A 17,620-nucleotide genomic window follows, 5' to 3' on the forward strand; every position below is an offset into this window, starting at 1 on the left:
TTCCCCTAGTCTTCCTTTTCTGTGACGCTCCTACAAGAGTTGGGGTTGTCTGTCTGCCTGTGTCTTCCTCTGGCTTGTAGACATTCCTTGTAGCTTTCCTCATTCATCAGAGCCTTCTAAACAGTCACCATTTTGTCCATCTTATTTTTCAGTTGTGCTAATGTGACAGTACAGAGAAATGCGAAGTCTCTTTGACTGGTAGCAGAACTATAATGACGTCTCACAGATCTACGTTAGAACGTGTAGTAAACTTAGCTCCAGTTCACACAGCAGTGATCATAGATTACTGCCCAAGTTCAGAACCGGTCCAGCATCAGAAAGCTGATTAAATTACCTTCTCAGTATAACATCTGGTTAATAAAATTGTATTTATTATAGAGCTTGTAGTGGAATTTTATATATTCCCCAAAATAAGTAAAGTGCTGATGAAGTCCTCATAATGATTTTGCTCAAAGCACAACTTGAAGATGTTCTGAATTAACACTGACAATGCTTTACTCTAAGCTGGTAATTCAGCATAACTGGTCCTTCTGTAAGCTACACATGGTCTAGCCCACAGGTCTGAGTGCTGTCTCAGGGGTGGTGATGCAGTGGCCGGCCTTCCCTGCTCCACATTCAAACCGCTCAGCATTTCAAGATTAGGCACTCTGTTACAGCACTCATCTCGGAAATAAAAGGCAAACTCTACAAAATAATCCAGTTCTATTGGCACCCAGTTTATAGCTCTTTAATTCTTCTTTTCTGTAAATGTGTGTTAGGTCTGATTTTTCCACTGTGTTAGTTAAGAAGTAGCAGACTTTTCAGTTAAGTGTAGGTTGAACTGGACAATTTTAGGAGTTACTTTCACCCAGTCACGTGATGGAAATACTACTGTTGGATCCATATTTTTAATTTAACAAGTCCCTTACTTCTAACCTTACCCTGTAACCTAAACTTCTGATTGTTTTTGGCTTTACAAAAACAAACACTCTCACCGTTCAGTGTCAACATAATTTTCTGTCATAGTAAATGTTTAACTCTATTACATGAACATTTAACCTGCCACATGTTAATAACTCTTTACCCTGAGAGGTATATGGAAGAATTAAAAATAATAATGCAGCATTTTCGAAGGAAAACGTGCAAATGGCAAACCTTCTGCTATGTTAAAACGCCCTGCCAGACCATGGCATTTCTGTCAAGAAGAACCAGTACTTTCTTTTCCTCCTTTGAAATGTTATTTACTGACTTTCTATCCCTTCATCCTGTCTGCTGTGCTTGCAGTACCAAAGGGCTTTCTGCACCTGCATATTTACCCTCCCCACAATTTCCTGAGATCTCTGCGGACTTTTTTATATGAATCTGGATTATAAGGATGGCATGCCAAGCAAATGGAGGCAGCAGCACGCTGGTTATTTTTACAGGATGGAGTATTACATTTCTGTTGGTAGCTATCTACAAAGCCTTTCCTCAAATACATAACTTAAACTTAACCCCCTCCCCACCCCCTAAACATGCCACATCTTTCTGCTTTGCAGCCAGAGAATTTTATTGCTGGATATTTCTTTGTGTGCTTTGGTTCCCTGGAGCAGAGGCCGGTTCTAACACATGGTGTGGCAGACATTCACCATTAAAAATCTGTCTCTTTTTTTTTGTTGTTTGTTTGGTGTTTTTTTTTTTGTTTGTTTTTTTTTTTTCCCCTCAAATGCTTCCAGGACCCTTTGCCGGGTGACAGCTTGTGGCCACTTGGTGCTTTGGTTGGAACGTGCACTCCATATGACCCTGTCCCAGCGTTAATAGGATTGTAAAGGCTGACTCCTGCATGACCTCTTCTTGCAAACAACCCTAACCCTTCCCCTTCCTCAACTGTTCTGTACCACAGAGCTGAAAAGTGTTACTCCCAAGGCAGTCTGGAGTCGCAGTTCATGTTGCAGACGAAAGCAATTGGAAAAACCACTGGAAAAAAGTCAGCATGGGGCCACCTGTCCTTAAATAGTCCTGACTGTGAGAACAGTAGGCATTTGTTCCCTTCTTTAGAGGGAGCTGGGTTTAAATGCCTATATGCAGACAGAAAATTACAAATTTTACTTCCAAGGAGGGCCTCTACTGAATAGAAGACAGGTGTTTACATACTTCTCAATTATTTTTTTAGGTGCTGTTTTGTTCCTTCAGAGGAAAAAAGGGATGACTGGGATACAGTTGGAACTGACTGTGGTTTAGGTGGATAATGTTAATCCCGTTGAGTGCTAAATCAATGTATAAAGTAATAAAAGGTCTGACTCTAGACTAAAGAAATTGGAATTCACTCTTTTAGTCTCCTTCTGAAGTCTCTTTAGACCTAACTTTTAATCTCATTACTGTATGTTACTCCTGACCTTAACTCAAACCTGTTTATGATAAAGTCTGTGTTTTGTGCTTACCATGGTGGCAGGATTAAATTTAAGATAAATTCTTATAGTCTAATCTCTTTACAACTTCTTCTAAATACTAACCTAGAAAAGTTTGTGTGTAAAATAGGTAAATAGGCTTACTCCCTCAATTCCCCCATGCTTACCTGTAATCTTTCTTATACCCATCCCTGGCAGCTTTGATATTCACTTTCCACTGTGGGAATGGAGAAAATTTTGCCACTGGCCTGCTTTGTTTGCTTACTTTTATATAAGTGTCAGTAAGGGGCTGGGTTAAGTATTTTGACCTACTTCAGGCATCAAAAGCTTCTTTTTTTCCTTTCTAAAGCAAAGATTGGCTTTTCACACTGAACAGCCACACCTTCTGCTCTTCCAGTAATCTGGTTTTAGCATGCCTGTCCCAGCCAGAGCTCCTGAAAGGACTTGCCTGACTTTGCCTGGGGGCGAGAGAGGGGAAGGGGTGGAGAAAAACCTTATCCCATTGACAAGCAAAATACAGGAACACTTTTGAGGCTGTAGGATTTAGCCTCCTGTTCCCATGATTTGCAAAACTCTGCCAGGATTATGGGATACACTGGAATGGATTTCTTTGGAGGACCAACTGTGAGTTAGTACTACCAGGCTGTGTAAATACATGGGGATAAAACCGGCATACTCCAGTGGATTATCTACACTTTGTACTTCCTAAAAGTATGCAGGAACTTTCAGTATTGGGTGCAGAACAGCTTTCTCTGTTTGAACAAAGGTAGCAGTCTGCACAGTTACAGATACCAACTCAAATAGAGCAACTTTTGTTTCGCTGGACTAGGAAGGAAGTTGAAAGAGGGGGATGAAATGTGTTGACCTACCAACTACTTGCTATCTCTGGTGATCTGTGGCCAGGCGTTGTGGTTGATTTGTGAAGGCAGCCTTAATGAGATCAGCAGGAAGGGCACTCTTGTGTCTAACACTTCAATCTTTCAGTGTCTTCAAATTGATACAGAGAATTGCTTCATGAATTGTAAGATGCAGAAACTTTTGGAATGGCAGTTATATCTGCTAATCACAGTGCACGTTGTTGTGTTGGAAAAGACCAAGAGTGAACAATTCTGTACTACTAACATACAACCCAGATAATCCAAGGGGAGTGTCAAGAAATGGCACATGTTCAGTGTCAGAAATACTTTTGTTGTGGGACACCTTTTCCGATACTGGTCCAGTTCAGTGGAGGGATAATGTCTAGCCCAGCATGTTTGCTGAAGATACAGTGACAAATTAATTGATGATGTAAAAGGGCAGCATTCCTTTGCTGCCGTTCTTGCGCTCTGCTAGCAGTAAAATCAGACCAAACAAGTTAAGTAATAGCCTTGTGAATTATGTAAAATTAGCTTTAACCTCATCTCCTGCACCAATAATATACTTCAGGCTCTGGAAGCATAGATCATGCATGTATATTGTGGTTGACAGCAGCTTCAATCTACACCAGTTTATATAAATTAGTGGCTTTATCTGATTCTGTGGCAGTCAAAAGCATAACTCTTACTTGTGTTACGGTGAAAATCAGGATTTCAACCTGCAGTCAGGTTTGGGGCTTTTGGCAAGCAGCCAGCCTCGGCCGCTATTACAGTGTTGCCTTAGTACAAGGGCAGCTAAAACCTTCCTCTTGACTCCCCTCCGACCTCAGGGCATGTCTCATTAGCAGATTAAGTCCAGAGTTAAACGAGTCCTCTGGGAGCAGAGGATGCAGTGTCTACTGAGCCTGCCACTCTGCCTGAAATCATTTTCCGAAGGGCAGATAAGGAGTTCTGGGGCTGGCCGGAGGGGAGAAGATCTGGAGATAAGGTTTGTTTTGCAAAAATCTGCTCATGAATAAATCCTGGGAAAATCTGCACTGAGCTGTGATGTCACAGCCCTTGCCTACTTTAAAGTTAATTAAGAGGAGGGCGTGTTAAGTTCCTCTGTCGCCGTAAATCTGTTACTCCGTAGTGCAGTGGCAGGACTGCCACCCTGCCGCCCCCGGCCCGCAGCGCGGCACAAGCGGTGGCTTTCCCGAGCCACCTGCCTGCCGGCCCGCGGGGTCAGGCGGAGGTAAGGCCTGGCGGGGGGCGGCTGGGGCGGAGGGCTGCCGCAGCGGGGGCTGGCCCCTCGCTGGGCTGCTGCCCTCCCAGCTTTCTGGTCAGTAAGGTCTTGAAAGGAGAGCGTGTCTAGGGCAGCAGGGAGGCGCAGGCAGGAGAGGATGATGAGAGATGAAGGGGGAGAAGAAATAGGGGCTGGATTATTTCCAGGACGGAAAACTGTCTGTCCAAGAACTTACCCGAAACACGAATTAAATATTCCTCTATCCACCATTAAATTACCGTGAACGGGTGGCTGTGCAACATCCTGACAGGCTGTGTAATAAGGAACACAGTGTCTTTTCTCCTTTATTCCTCTGCATTTTCCTCTGTCTCAGACAGGAACCTCGGTGTCTGTAAGAGTCATTCTCTCCAGGACTTAGCCTCCAGTTGGACATGCTTATTGCCAATTTGGAATTAAACTTAAAAAGGAAAGGAGACACAGACCAGACTGAGACCCACATCTACATTTTCAAAACTGTGCATCCTAATCAAATGGACCATTTCCTAAACTCAGGTCTAGACTCCTTACAAATGCAGAGCCCTCAAGTCCTGACTAGGGCAGGATAAGGCTGAACCGTGCCTTTCTTGATGAGGACTGAGCAAAGAATAAAAGGAGAGTTCTTCACACGCTTGCAGATAAAGGGAAGTGCCATCAGCAACACGCAGCCCCCAGGCGCACAGTCATCCATCAGTTCAACAGTGAGCAAAAGTTTTTGTTGTGGAGCCCTGAGAGCTGCATGGTTATCCCCGACTCTGAAGCTGCCGAGTTGAATGGTTCAGTGAGAATGTTGCAAATAACACAACCTTATGAGTGCCTGGCAGCAAACTGTCAAATTGCAAATTTGCAGAAGGAGGTGAAATCAGGAGAGCAGGGGACTGATGAGTAGGCTTGTAGACAATCTCAGAAGGCAATAGTAGAGGTAGGGACCTAGAAGAACGTTGGTGAACCTGCTGCAAACAAGAAAAGAAGAAAGTATTGCCTACACAGAAACACTAAGCCAAAGCCCTCTGTAAAGACAAGAGAGTTCAGGAGCAACAGAAGCCTCAACAATGAGGCTAATGCAGCAGCTAAGTCTTGTCTCTTTGTAAGATCTGATATCCTAGGAGGCCCAAGGGAAGCCCATGCCAATTTAATTTGGCCAGATGTAAGAGAGAATTTGAAAGTCTCATATAATCTTGTAGGAGCAGTCAAGCTTGAATTTGGATCAAAACCATGTATTGAGTTTTGAGTTTTATCCATCTGTAAAAAGTAGCAGAAATGACGGCAGAAAGCTTCACTTCCCACTGTGTCGTTAGGGAACTTTCACCCCTCACAAAAGAATGGTCTTTTATTTACTCCTTTTTTTCTTACAAAGGCTGAAGCCTTCACCTGAGTATGACCAGTATCAAGGACACAAAAACTTCCCATGGAAAAAAAAAAATCTTTACTGAAGTTAATGCTGTCAGCAGGATAACCAGCAAATTCTGTCTTCCCCAGATGGCCCAAATTTTAATGGGGTTACCTTGCAAGACTTGCCTGTAGGATATTAAAGGTCCCAAAGTAACTGTTGGGGCATAAAAAATGTTATGTCCGAGAGCTGCATCACACACAGATGTTCCTTTGACAGGTTGTCCTTTGCTTAACTATTCTTCCATGTATATTTCCTGACATTCAATGCATCAGTGGCAACTCTTGGGAATAGGAGACTGTATGGATGTTTGAGACAGATTAAACTGAAGATGGGGGATCTACTTTTTGTTTTGCAATAGCAGTTTGAAACCCTGGAATGCTAGGTATGTGAGGTCAGTTTCTTGCCTTACTCACCTTGTCTGACACCTTATTTCTCTTTTCTCTCCTCTTCCTCTACCTTCCATCACTCTTCAACTTGTCAGTTAATTTTTTAGTGTTTGCATTTGACTGATCAGTCCTGCTAAGAAGTTGAAGTTCACACCGATGTGAACTGTGTTTGGCATCAAACTTGATGCTTACAGTTGACATTTTGTAGTGGGTTTTTTCCTCCTCTTTCCACAGAGATGTTGGTTGTGAAAGAGAGAGCAAGTAAGTGTGTATGCTTATAGTTGAACAGTGTTTTGTAAATATTTCCTGAAAGCTTGTGAAATGTCTCACATGTTCTTGATTTCCCTTCAGAGTAGGCATAAGAAATATCACCCAGTCTAGCTCGGAGTTCAGAAGCATGTACATAGCCATCAGTTTTACAAGCTTTGCGTAGATGTCAAAGCCTGATGGCCGAGGGGGATAATGCTGAGACTTTCAAAGACAAGCCAATACACAAGCCACATTTTTAGCCATGTGCTTTCTTACAGTTTCTAAGTCTGGTCACAGCTTTTTCCTTGAAAATTGCTTCCCCTGATACAAGATTTCCCATGAAACAGCTCTGGCATATTTATACATGCTCTGAAGTTTCTGGTTAACCAACTCGGTAGTCCTTTGGTGATTTTGAGAATATAAGTCTATCAGTCTGTGTGTGTTTATGTTGACAGAAGTGCCAATGACTTATAAATGGGATTAATTGTAAATGTAACTCATTTAGGAAATAGTTAAGGACCCAGGTACTTCTGTGTTTTAGCCTTGCTTAGTCACACTGGAAGAGCTCTTTGACCTTGCCAGAAATTAGTTTTAGTACCAGTTATGAGATAAGCTTAACTAGTCCTTAAAAATAAGCATGTTAAAGCTCTCTGCAGGAGATTTGTGGTGGGGAGGGAATACCACAGGTCCTAATTTTTTGTTTATCTTGCTATTATTAAGTGAATTGCAAGGATTGAGTTATAAACAGTGATGTAGTTCAGACCTTTTTTTCCTGTTCTTTCAACTTCTGGAAAACTCAACAATTATTTAAAGTTTAAGTGTACTTATTTTTAACCATTAAAAAATATCAGTGTACCAGTCAGATTCATACTTTATACACAGTGGTACAGGAATCAATTGTAATCCTGGATCACAGATGATAAGGCCACTGCGTGGAAGTAGCACTGTTCTGAGAGCAACAAAGCTGTTTCCATTTTCAAAGCCCAGTTTCCCAGTTCCCTGATCAGAGTAAACCTACGTTTGACTACGTGAGTGTCCTCATTTATTTTTTAGTACAAATAGTAGTTTTGCATTATCAGTGCTCACAATTGCAGTTGTAAGCAGTACCGACCTTTTCTTTTTTCTCTTTTGGATCTTGCTGTGTGCCTCACAGAGCAGTCAGCTGATTTCCATAACATACTCCATTCAGTAATTTATTTTTTGCAGAATGGCAAGTGACTCACCATTCATAACATGCTGAATGCTGAGAAGACTTAGCTTAAAGAGCAAAAAGGGTAGACTGATTCATATATAAATGTCTTAGGTAACAGAAAGACAAAATCACATTCCTTCCAGTAGCCTTAAAAGAAATAGAAAATAAGGTTATATAGTAGGAAAGAAATATTTTTGTTAAATCTGTTTAGCTGTAGATTAATGTTTGAAAGACAGTGGTGGAAGAACTATCTCATCCTTGAGACTAATACTGTTGTCTCACTAGGAAAAATACTGGATAAAGCCCCACCATGAATGTTAAGGAACCTGGTAGTTTTTCAAGTTATTTCTATTTCTGACCTCCATGATGGTGTAGAAATACAGACAGGATTGTTGTGCTGCTTATGTCTTCATTATACATCAAATCCATGCTCTATTATTTGAATGTTTTATTTCTGCAGATATTCAGAATCATTCTTTGTACAAGCAGTGTCGTATCATTTTTATTCTGTTAAAAGGGAGTGGCACGTGAATTCTTGCATATATTAGCTGCAAAATAAATTCATGCTTGAAATGTCTCACCTTGAGTGTCTGTATTAGGAGGAACCTCTGGTTTGAAATGTACCTAGGACACCTGCCTGCAAACAGCATTGCAAATAGTTACATATGATATGCTGAAAAAATACGTGTTACTCCAGAGCAGGTAATATCTCCAGATGTAGAACAAGAAGTAGATAACATACCAGATATACAGGAAGGGCTGTGATTTCAGAATAAATTTATCTTTCTGTGTGTGTATAGCGAAAACAGGAATAGACTTGAGATTTCCTGATACAGAAAATTTGCCAAGTGATTCATCTATTTGTCATGTTAGGCTAAAGATCTGATTTTTTGTGTAAGCTATCGTGTTGCTTGTAAAGAACCTGTAAATAGACTGTCAGCAGTGGGAGACAGCTACCACTGTGATACTGAAGTCCCATCCCCATGTAATAGAAAATCATTGTTAGTCTTAAATGAAACAATGCAACAGGGCTGGCAGTGAAAACACTTCAAAGATGTTCATCAAACTGTTGAAGTTAGAAGCATGTTTTAATTAGCTTAGATTTGAAGCAGAAGCAGTTTGACTCTAACAAAAGTTTCTTGCTGCAGATCATCCTGTGGGGTCGAACAGAGAAATGCCTGAAGGAGACTACAGAGGAAATCAGGATGATGGGGACAGAATGCCATTATTTCATTTGTGATGTAGGAAATCGAGAGGAGGTCTATCAGCAAGCCAAAGCTGTGCGGGAAAAGGTTAGTGTCTGTGGAAACACTGTGGGCAGCATTTAGTAACAATTATATTTGATGAGAATAAAAATATATTGGCAAACTGGGAAAAAAGAAGGGTGACCATTCAGTCTAGCTACCTGCTTTAAGTGATCCAGAAGGATTACAAGGCCTATAGGCAATAACATCAAAAGCTATGAAAATAATAATGTATTCAAGCAATGAGAGATGCTCAGATATGAGGGTGACTGCTGATTCGTGAGGAGAGATATTAGTTGTAACAAGTCATTTGCTTTTTTTGCAGGTGGGTGATATCACTATCCTGGTGAACAATGCTGCTGTGGTCCACGGTAAGAGCCTGATGGACAGCGATGATGATGCACTGCTCAAATCACAACATATAAACACCCTGGGACAGTTCTGGGTAAGATAAGCTCCTGTATTACGTGTATTCACAACTGGGAATGAGAGTGATAGCTTACAGCCAGCAAACACTTGGCTGCTACTAGGCCTTTCTAAATGATGCTTGGTAAAATCGGTCTGACATGAAAAGGAGACAGAAAAAACAATGTGAGGGGCAAGAGCCAAAGGAAAGAAGTCTAAAACCACTTAATTTTTCCAGTAGTAACACAGTATTTGATGCTTTTGTATCCCCATTCTGTGACTTCCAGTAAAATATTTGATTTCTCTTGAAAAAGCCTGAACTCACAGAAGATAGTTTTCTGTAGTGATGCGTATGGAACATCAGAAGAGACCGAGACGACGTTGTTCAGCGAAGGAAGCTAGTGTGAAACTAATTCAATTTTGATTTAGGTAATAGTAGTAAAAAAAGAGCTTCTTGTGATGTCATCACATCATTGAAGACTTTATCCTGTACAAGTTTTTAAACATACAAAGCATTCTGTTCACGGCCTTGATCTGTGGGTACTGCTTACTTACGTGCTAGGGAAGATTTTGTTTTGTGTCTGCACAAACGTTGCCTATTTGGAATCTTTCAGAAAATGACAAAGCAACAAGGTACTCTCCCACCCTTTTCCTCGTGTAATAAGCAGCACAGTTTGGCTTGTTGTTTCCGTGTCACCTTATTTTTTACAGTAACTATTGGTTTTGTTGTATGTCTGCTGAGCAAACTTTTTTTTTTTTTTTTTAAAAAAAAATCAACTCTGTTGTTCTTCAGACCACCAAAGCATTCCTGCCAAGGATGCTGGAGCTGCAGAATGGACACATTGTTTGCCTGAACTCTGTCCTGGCCTTGTCAGCCATCCCTGGTGCCATTGACTACTGCACCTCCAAAGCCTCATCCTTTGCCTTTATGGAGAGCCTGACCTTGGGGCTGCTGGACTGCCCAGGAGTGAATGCCACAACAGTCTTGCCCTTCCATACGAGCACAGAGATGTTTCAGGGCATGAGAATCAGGTCAGTCCAGGGGAACTAGAATAAAGCATCTCATTTTAAATGAATCATCAGAATACACTCCTAATTAATGCTTCATTTAGTTAGGAGAATTTGATGTCTCATTTGGCTGCCTGGGAACAGAGGGTCACTCTAGGCCACTTGGGACTCATCAGACTGGTTCCCTCAGTTTGCTGGCATATTCATACAGCCCGCCTGTACTGAGTGAGACATTTGCTTCTACAGAGAAAACTGAAAGCTATTTTTCCCTGAGCGTATTTGGGCCATATGCAGCTACCAAAGAGGGAGGGGAGGCAATCTGAAAACTGAGGTCATTCAAAAGGAGCAGTTCACAAATTACTTGAGAATTAACAGTACAAATTCCTTCTTTAGTGGCTGAAATACTCAATTCTTTCCCATTGAAAGGAATGGCAGCTGCTTACTGAAGTAAGGCTATCTACCTCCTTTTTACCTCTGTCTAAGAAAACAAGCTAAATTCAAAGACTAACAGCTGACCAAATTAATCTTTTACAATGGACAAAGTAGCCTAGTAATATAGCTTGTATTCTTTTAGTCAAGAAAATACGTGGTATCAGGCTATGGCTGGAGCTGGGAAAAGCCTTATGTTTGATATTAGAAGCCATGGGGGATAATACTTGTCTTTCACCTGTCAAGAATTTGAATCAAGCAAAGAGCAACAGAGAGGAAGAGGAAAACCACCAACACTGAAAAGACAGTATTTTCTTACTGGTCTGCATACAGTTTAAGAAAATCCCTGAATCAAGGTTCCAAATACACTCTGCCACTTCTCCCTAAAGGCACCAACTTGTACCTTCTTAACCGTTTAGCTAACCCAGCAGTACTGGTTGGAACTGGGCTTTCTGCTTTCCAGCTTTCTGGATGGAACTGGAACTTTCTGCTTCTTTCAGCCTGCTTTGGGGCATGTTTGAATGCCAGTAACCAGCGGTAGCTTAGTGAGTTACAGGACTTGGACACTGATTTCTTAAAGAAGGAATTTGGTTAACAAATAATTATTTTATTTTCTACTTTGTTTATTCAGGTTCCCTAATCTTTTTCCTCCTCTCAAGCCAGAGACAGTGGCTAGGAGGACAGTAGAAGCTGTTCAGATGAATCAAGCTTTCCTGCTCCTTCCATGGACAATGCATGTTCTTGTCATCCTAAAAAGGTAAATATTTCTTTTGCCCAGCAAAAGCCTAGCCGGTTAGGCAAGGTGGGCTTATGGTCCTCTGTGCCTGTCCACCAAGGCAAACCTCAGTGTGACTGTAACGTGGGATCCAGGAACAGATTGCTTCATCCCTTCCCATGGAAGACAGTCAGAGAAGCAAAAGGGAGAAAACTTCCTGAGATTCCCTTTGTAGATGTTTTCCCTGGATATAACCCCTTTACAAAAGTAGTTTCACTCCCAAAATCTGGATTCCTGAGGTCTGAACTGGCATTTGTATCTACGAAATTTCTTAACAATTAACATATGCAGGTAGTTGATTTTGATTTAGTAAGTCACTCTTTGGACTCCAGGCTTTATACTGTAAAGGATTTCAGTACAGTAAGATATGTACATCACAGCTGTATTTAGAGATCATGGCTTGTGAAACTATTAAAAAATATTTCTGTGGATGATTAGGACAGGAATTTTAAAGTCCTTTAGGAAAGAAGTTCATATCCTGAAACAACTGAAGAGAAAGGACATTTAAAATTTGTTTCCATGCAAGTTTGCACTAAAGCCTTTGGAAAACCTGCTTCAGTCAGGAATTGAAACAAGGTCATGAGACTTCCGTGGGAATTCATTACAATATTGCATTTCAAACAAGAGGAAATAATTCACAATAAATGCTTTGCTCTTAATGTAAAATCTGGGATACTCTCAAAAGTTCCCAGAAATTCTACAGACTGAAAAGGGCTGTTCTCCTTTATTGTAAGAATGAATCATTTATTTTCCATGACAGTAGCTGTCATGAAATTAGATCTATATCCATGTCTTATAATACGGGGGTCACTTGACTAGCACAAATAGATGGCAAGTTAACCAGAGAACTCTGTTTAAATTTGTGTATTTCAGAGTACAAGGTAGTAGTTGGGAGGAATGATGGTATCTTCCAAGTTACAGATTTTACAGACCTTTTTGGACAAGTATTTCTGTAGAGAAAGAGCAACCTGATATAACTTTCTCCCTGTAGGCCTACTCACAGTGGGATACTGACACGTTTTGTCTGTGCACTCTCACTAGCTGATTTTTGAGAATATGTATCCTTACATATGCATGCATGTAAACGCGTACTTACACATCCTCTTACTAGAATAGACTTAAGAGGTTTGTCTGATCTGCTTATTTTTTCTGCTTCTCCCACAGCATTCTCCCTCAGGCAGCACTTGAAGAAATCCACAAGTTTTCTGGGAGCTACACCTGCATGAACACTTTTAAAGGACGAACATAGACTTGGTGGTGCAAGGACTATTCTACTATTCTTCAGTGAAACCAACAACACAAGCATGAAAATCCTGACAAGACTGTGAATCAGCAGTCTTGGCTTTTAGCCTGTTCATGTGACTTGTGCTGCTCTGAGGCAACACATTTCTTGCAGGTCATATCCATAGTAACATGACCTTTGCACAGGACTGAATGACTAGACTATGGACCCTTGGAAAGAAAAACAGAAAGTGTGAAATGTTTATACGATGTTTAATTCTTTAGAGTTCAATTGTTAAATCTACTCATATTTTTAAGATGTAATTTTTGTTTCTGAAGTGTCTGTAGGCTGTCTCGGCTGAGAGGCAGCACATCACACCCCTAACATACTTTATTCCCTCTTTTCAGAGGAACTGCAATTACGAACTGCTACTGGTTTCATTTCAGCTTTTTCAATGGGGAACTTAAAAAATACTTTGACGAACTAAAAGTTATGGACATCTAATGGAAACTTACTTCCCTTCCTTCACTTTACATCCCCTAATGAAGCTGTTCCCAGCTCACATCAGGGAAGGAAGGAACAAAGTGTGGAGTAATCTTTTCTTTGTTAAAGGCCACCAAGGACTTCTGCCTGGAAGGACTGTGCTGGGTGCAGGAAAGCTGTCTTACTTCACCTGCGAAGGCTGGAGAGGAATGCTCAGTCAGAAGAGCAGACAGTTTGAATAGAAGATGCTTTCTGTCACTGAACTCATACATGGAATTTAATTGTCTTTCTGAATATTTTCATTCATTTATGATAAAAAAAAAAAATATATATATATATTTAGCATTAATCCCAGATTGCCACGCTGCATGTAGGCAGCATCACATTGGGGATGAGCTAAATCTAGAACTAAAACTAGAGCCTGCCTGTACAAACATACATTCACTGACATAATCCATGCAGAGGAAAATCCATTGTATCAATCTGCACAGTGAAGTAAGTGGAATAATGCTCTAAAAATAGAAGAGACAGTACTGTTGTGCTCATGAAATGTGAAGTTTGGAAGCACAGTTAGCAAAGACCTGATTAAATGCACATTGAATTCAACTGGGAATATCCCCATTGTTTTTCAGGGGCATTGAATCAGGCACTGATCAGCCAAAAGCGATAAATACTGCTTGGACTGAAATGGCAGAAGCAGCTAGACATTATTTATTTTTGTAATGATATATTCTCTTTGACAGCCTAGTAAGAGCAACACTGCATTCCTATGCCAGATGCAGTGTGCAGCACTAGGCATAGTAATGTAGCTGAAACCTATTGGAACACTACTAAAAGAGGAATTAATATAATTGCAATACAGGAAAGTAGCAAGCCTAACTGGAGAGCACCTGAACGAAGTGCCTCAAGGAAGGCCACGGGGTTAAAGTAAAGGAGTGAATTTAGGGCTCCTGACTTGAATTTCGAGCTTTTCCATAGACGTCCTGCATGACCTGGGGCAAACTGCATAATTTCAAGGTGTGCCCTGACCTGCAAAGCAGATATTTCTAGTGTTTCCCTACCTCTTAAGCCTGACTACCTAAATGTTTGTTGAAAGCTCAGCAAATTCAAATGGAACATGCTATAGAAAGGAAAAGCAGTACTTGCTCATAAACCAAGAGGTTTGAAACAAAAATTTAGAAGAGGATAAACCCCATATGCCAAAATAGATAACTTCCTAAAAGAGATCTAAGTTCAAGCAGAAAAGCTATGAGCTGTATTTGAAATATTCCTTTGGTTCTGCCATGTAGAATGGAGACCAACTACTTAGGTGTAATGGTGTGAATATTAAAATCTGAAGATCTGAGCCGTACTGTGAAGCAGTAGCTATCTCTCTTCTTGAGCAGTTTGGGAGGAAGGTGTTGGCAGAAGTGCCACTGCGGCAGGCCCCGCTGCCTGCACCGGTATGTTGAGGAGCTCTCCTGTCTGGGTCAGTGCTTTCCTTCTGAGTTCAGAACATGTAAGCTGTAGCACTGTGCCAGCTTTGAAAAGGTTTCTTACAATGGAGTTTTGTTTTGAATTCCTAGATGTCTGAGGCTCTCTGGAGAGGATGAAAAGAAACTTTGATCTCTGTGATTTTGACGCCCACCCTAATAGAAGCTTTCAGCTTTATTTTTTGTCAGTTTTGAGAAGAAACCCAGTTCATTGAAATCACAAGTGCAATGAGGGGAGAACCCTTCCAGGATCTGCTAGGAATACTGAAGGTACCATGTTTATGAAGAGATGCTTGGGAGGGGAAGGGATCATTATACATACCCCCCCTCATGCACTCTAATCCTTTCTAGTTTCTCATTAATCACAATCAGGCATGCCAGGCCTGTGGATGCAAGAGCAAACAGAATTGGTGAGAGAGGGCACCCTGCAGTGCCCCCCTTAAATTAAACCTTTATGCTGAAATTCTATTCATTGATAACATTCTAATGCAACAGTGAGGTAAAAACTAGTACACCCTTTGACATTAAATCCCCGCTCATCCCCAAAATCCTGTCCCTTAGATGAATCTGCTCTTTGCCGGCACTGCATAAAAGATGTTCAGAGGTTGCCTTACATGTTGATTTCTTTCTAATGAATATAAACAAGTCGGGCGGTAGCTGAGACTCTCATCATCTCCCTCCTCTCCTACACACACACTCACACACACACAGACTTCCCTCTCTTTCCCTCAGGGTCTCTGGGTGGACAGCAGGTCAAATAGCAGGCACAGTGGGGGAGAGGTATGCAGCAAACAAAATGATGAGGAAAACACTGACTTTGCTTTTCAGATAGTAGGGAGGAGTTGGGTAGGAGGCTTTCTTGTGAGTATTGTGAGATAGAATGCTTTCCATCCATTCAGCTACTTGCAAATTTGGATGGATACATTTGAAGACTTTTTTTTTGTAACAGAAAGGCTCCTCTGGAATGCCTGCTGAGGTCTACTGTCCCTTTTCACATAAGGTTAGTATTGGGTAATCTTGAAGTGCTGCAAATGTCGACAAGCTTTGTTGAAGCCTAAGGCCTTCTCAAAGGAATTTCCGCCCTTTGACTTATTTTAATTTTGGTTTTCCCTGCTCTCTCCACCGCCTCCTGCTTTCCACTGCACAATTATTTTTTTTCCTTCTGTTTTCCTATGTCATCACTGCACTTTTCAGTGCCACCATCTTGAAGCCAGATGTCATACAAAGAGTCTGGAGTAAATTGAAATCATGGTATATATTTATTATCCTGCTGGAGGAATCTAGGTGAAGTTGTATGAGCAGGTCACAGAAGTTTCATACTAAATTAGTTTTACTTGCTCCGATCTGGGAAGAAGGAGACAACCCCTTACTGTCATTTTTATACAGGAGATTGTTGCTGGTTTAAAATGTGAATGATACAGAAATGTTAGCCGTTTTGGGACATACGTTCTCCTGACATTAAAAGACCTTATTTAAATGGGAGGATTTTTCTTTTCCACGTGTTTTCAGAGGCTGGTGTTTATACAAACTAATTTTCAGAATTAGTGAGGCAGGGCAGGGAGCAGAGGAGTCCTTTGTAAGTCAGTCCGATTCCTCATGTTCAATATTTGATTTTGTGTTTTGTTTTTGATGGGGGGGGGGGATCATGTTCCCTTGTGCGCCCTTGGTGAACTTAAACAAGGTCATTCCAGCCATGTCCCTGCTCATGACATTTCCTAGCAGGATGAAGAAAAGGAGTGAACCCTGCACCCTATCTACTCATTGATTGTTCTGTTGAGGTTAAAAAGTGATGAGTCCATCCCTGTAGTTCTTCCAGAACTTCACAGAAAATGCCTGGGCAAGTGATTCTGATGTTTGCAAAGAGAAACTTGTTGTACTTTTATGTAATGTGTTAATTAGCGTGGGTGGGTATGATCAGATCTAGTCTTGCAAGCCTTTCAGACAACTCCCTGAACACTCCCACCTTCAGATATTAACAGATAGCACTGCACTTGCCAAATCTCATAAAAACCCAGCAACAGACTCAATGCAGGCAGAGCATAAGTGGGTGCATTTATTTCAAAGAGAACACACCTGTTTGTAGCAGAAGTTAATTGGGCCTAGCGTTTTCCTCTAGCTGAAGTGCAACTGTTGAGAAAAGAATACAGGGTGACCTTGGATCATCTAGTTTGGTTTTATTCCTTCATGTGGCTTTAATAAACTTAATCTGGGTGACAGCCACTTTTTTGACAGCACTTGTTCATAAGTTTGGGGGTAAAGCAAGACTGTTTCAAATGTAACCTTTTGCATTTTTCACCAACCAACCGACAGCCCTGAGAATCAGAATATTCTGCGCTGTCTTTGCAGCTTTCACCTCCCTGGTGCGAAGATCCTTCAACCTGGTATTGCTTCTCAGCCTGCTGGAGTTTGGAGACTGACTGAAACTTGTCAGTCACAAGGTTCTCTGAGGAACAGAATCTCCTTTGTTAGAGTGTTAGAGGTTCTGAGATGTGACTACTGGCAGGCACCTCCCGCAGATTTCAGCAACTAACTTGAAGAAAGACATGAAGAAAACCAGAACTTCACCTTCTCTGCTACTCATTCTCTTTTATCCAGTGATTTCTACGGGAAGCTGGCAATTTAGTAACTTTTCTGACTGATAAACTGCCCCTCTTCCCACGCTCTGTGCTACTAAGATTGCCTCAGTACCTTTCTTCAATACCTTCAGGGAGTTGACAGCTTCAACAGAAACAACCCTTTCTGTATTCTTGAGGAGAGTCAGATCTGCAAGGTAATGTGCTAGAGAGAGGACCAGGCAGTTTGCACGGGGCTCAGGTACGGCAGCCTGTGGGCTACAGACGGAAGACACAACCCGAATGTTGCCAGTACCTTAGAAGGCAGT

At 41.3% G+C, this 17,620-nt stretch overlaps 1 protein-coding gene across 3 annotated transcripts in view; it reads left to right on the plus strand.

Annotated features, from left to right (window-relative positions):
* Nucleotides 1-16,221, plus strand: part of DHRS3 (dehydrogenase/reductase 3) — a 30,326-nt gene extending 14,105 nt beyond the window's left edge. For all 3 annotated transcript variants that reach the window (XM_055800138.1, XM_055800139.1, XM_055800140.1), the window contains 5 exons: nt 8,850-8,993; nt 9,271-9,390; nt 10,144-10,382; nt 11,419-11,544; nt 12,727-16,221. In XM_055800138.1, the coding sequence (XP_055656113.1) occupies nt 8,850-8,993; nt 9,271-9,390; nt 10,144-10,382; nt 11,419-11,544; nt 12,727-12,811 (714 nt within the window). In that variant the 3' untranslated portion in view covers nt 12,812-16,221. The remainder of the gene's footprint in view (nt 1-8,849; nt 8,994-9,270; nt 9,391-10,143; nt 10,383-11,418; nt 11,545-12,726) is intronic.
* Nucleotides 16,222-17,620: the final 1,399 nt, after the last annotated feature.

Source organism: Falco peregrinus, chromosome 3 (assembly GCF_023634155.1).
Source record: "Falco peregrinus isolate bFalPer1 chromosome 3, bFalPer1.pri, whole genome shotgun sequence".
Classification (NCBI taxonomy): Eukaryota; Metazoa; Chordata; class Aves; order Falconiformes; family Falconidae; genus Falco; species Falco peregrinus.